This window comes from Calidris pugnax, unplaced genomic scaffold (assembly GCF_001431845.1).
Source record: "Calidris pugnax isolate Ruff unplaced genomic scaffold, ASM143184v1 scaffold341, whole genome shotgun sequence".
NCBI classification, from domain to species: Eukaryota; Metazoa; Chordata; class Aves; order Charadriiformes; family Scolopacidae; genus Calidris; species Calidris pugnax.
Window position 1 is genome coordinate 929,864 of NW_015091149.1, and position 2,818 is coordinate 932,681.

At 59.2% G+C, this 2,818-nt stretch overlaps 1 protein-coding gene across 1 annotated transcript in view; it reads right to left on the reverse strand.

The window, feature by feature from the left end:
• The window catches only part of EIF1 (eukaryotic translation initiation factor 1), a 4,381-nt gene that overhangs the window by 1,406 nt on the left and 157 nt on the right, over nucleotides 1-2,818 (reverse strand). Inside the window, exon 2 of the mRNA XM_014959079.1 lies at nucleotides 256-331. Coding sequence (XP_014814565.1) covers nucleotides 256-331 — 76 coding nt within the window. The remainder of the gene's footprint in view (nucleotides 1-255; nucleotides 332-2,818) is intronic.

Sequence of the window (2,818 nt, forward strand, 5' to 3'; positions counted from 1 at the left end):
GCCGCCGCCCCTCGACCGCCCCGGCCGAGCCCTCTGCCCCCGGGGAGCCCGCTAGGCCCGGCTCTGCGCCGGCTGCGGCACCGGGGGAGCGAGGCCCGGCGTGCGGCCTGGTCCCGGGGTGCGTGACACAGGCCTGGGTGGGATCGGGGCCTTCGCGCTGAGGCGCGGCCCTTGGGTGCGGGCCCCCCGGGGTGGGATGGGACCCCCCCCCCCGGCAGCGGGTGTCCCTGCCCCGTGCCCTGCAGCAGCGGGTACCGGCGGTGGCACCCTCTGGACGGGCACAGTGGGATGCAGTCGGGTTGGCCGTGTCCCGTGGGGTGATGGCCGAAAGCTGCCAGAGGCAGAGCGGAGGCATCACCCAGGCCCACAGGGCTCTGGCGGGTGCTGGAGGCGTCTGCTGGCCCCCCTGTCCCCAGGGAGGTTCCTGCGCGTCCATGAGTTTATCCGCCAGTGACCAAAGCACACCGTGACCCCCACGCTGCGGCCCCGGGGTGACACTGCCCGGCCTGGTCACCCCGCACGGGTCCTCACAGCCCGGTTTTGGCCTCACTGAGCCCAGCGCAGCCCTGTTTACCCGCCCCGTGCTCCCCAGCCCCGCCGCCACGGTGCTCTGTGGGTGACTCCTCTACGAGCTCCAGCCTGGGAAGTCTCGGGAGAGCTTGGATGTGTTTGTCACTTGCCTGTCACCATGATGACAGCCGCACTTGAAGCGAGCACAGCACCATATGCAGATAGAAATCAGGCTTCTGTGCCCGTTCTCCGAGGCTGCTTGGCAGGGAGATGCTCGGAGGACACCAGGGTGCTGCAGAACATGCTGTTCCTGAGCGAGGGCCTGGGGGCTCTTTGATGCCAAGGGGGAACGCTCAAGGTACCATCTGAATCTGCCTGAAAAAGAAGCTTTTTTTTCTCTTTAGATGCGTGAAACAAGTCCCCTTGCACTTACTGCATTTCCACTCAGACGCTCAGCCCTTGGCAAACTTAAGGCCTCGCAGGGTGAGCACGGTCCCTCTTTGCTGTCCTGCACGGCCGCTGCAGCGTGGCTGGTGACAGTCCCCAGCTGTGCTGCACACCAAGGGATCGTGATGGCCTGGCTCTGTCGGGACATCCCAGAAACCCTCATCATAGCGCTGGAAATGGGCAATCTCTGGCCTTTTGTAAGGTGCCAAGGCAAAGGTGTTTTCAGTAGTCGCTCAGCAAAGCAGCAAGGCCAAGTGTGACCTGGTGTGGGGGTCCCTTGGGGACCCCGTCAGCTGCTGGCTCATGGCCTGTGCTGCCCGAGAGCCCTGGGACGGGCAAAGCCACCGGCGTTGCCTCAGAGCCCCAGTCTCTGGCCAGTGGGAATTGCCCATCTCGGGTCTGGCCCTTTCCTGGAAGCCCTGTGGATGGAGACGTGACCGAACATATTTCAAACCCAGATGCTTTTAATCCTGCTTCCGAGTCCTAATCTGGGGCCCAGGAGCCTGGTCTCAATTGCTCAGTGTGAGCTGCTAAAGAAAGACAATTTATCACTTCCCCGGTGCCTGCTGTGTGGCTAAAAACCCTCCCCAGACTGAGCAGTGTCTCCCAGCACCGGCTCAGCACGACGCAGAGCGGGGGCTGCTGGCAGCCGAATATCACATCCAGCCCAAAGATGTATTACGTGTTCTAAAAATACACTGAAACCCCAGATATGAAGAACAGCATCAATCTCCTACGCAATTACTGGGGTCAAAAGCCGTATAGATCCCGACGGAGCCTAAACTCTCCTCTGGGATCTAGTCAGGGCTGCAGATGGAGCGGGATTATTGCCCCCAGGGAGACATTGCTCCGCTGTGCTGCGTCTGGGGGCCTGTGGGGCCTTTATTCCTGAGCTCATCAGCTCCTTTTAGGTCTCCTGCGGCCTCAGCTCTCACTGTGTAGGTGTTTCTGCCCTGCTTTGGGAGCCAGCTCTGAAATTCGATGTATTTTTGACAGATTATTGGCATCTGGGTGTGCTGCCATCTGTGGGTCCTGGCAGCCATTACGTGGCTTAGATCATTCTTGGGGGTTTTATTTAAGATAAAGGCAAATTGTTTATCTTGCACTAGGTAGAAGGAATAATTTGCGTTGCTGTATTTCAGTGTCTCCCTGGTGTTTCTACAGCATCTGTCACTTTTGTATGTCCATATGTGACAGATCAGCTGGAGAACTGGCTTAAATTTTCATTAAAAAATGTGAATTTGCTCCACGACCATCATGAACAAGCAGATGGCTCTTCTCTCGCCTCTTTTTCTGATCAGATTTTCCTTTCCTCCCAGACAAGGAGCCGTCTCCAGCAGCCGCGTGGTGGTGGTGCCCAGACAGCAGAGGAGCAATTAGACATTTACGCTGCATCTTTCTGCTGGAGGCATTTCAGAGCCCTCACTCCAGCAAAGGAACTGGTTATCGTGTTCGATGCCAAACAGAGTCACTGGTACCTCCTGTCTTTTGCCTGCTGGTGGGCAGACTGGTCCCACGTCTGAGCCAGGAGGCCCAGGAAGCCCCAGAGAGGCAATTTATCATCATCATTGCAGATTAACGGTGTCCATACGACACGTCGGGGGTTGTTTCCCCACCACTGCACCCCCAGAGCCTTTGGTGAAACACCAAAATTGGGTGAGTGTGAGCCAGAGGCAGAGCTGAGCCCATGGCTGGGGACGGGCCCATCAGGGAAACGTTGATGGCAAATTTTCATCCTTCGGAGCGGGATTCAGAGCCTGGGCTCGGGTGGGCTCCGGGGGGAGCCCCCTGCACCCTCCGCACCTCTTGTCCATCTTTGGGGGCCCGGCCCGACCCCTCCTGCCTCCCCCCCCCCCCCCCC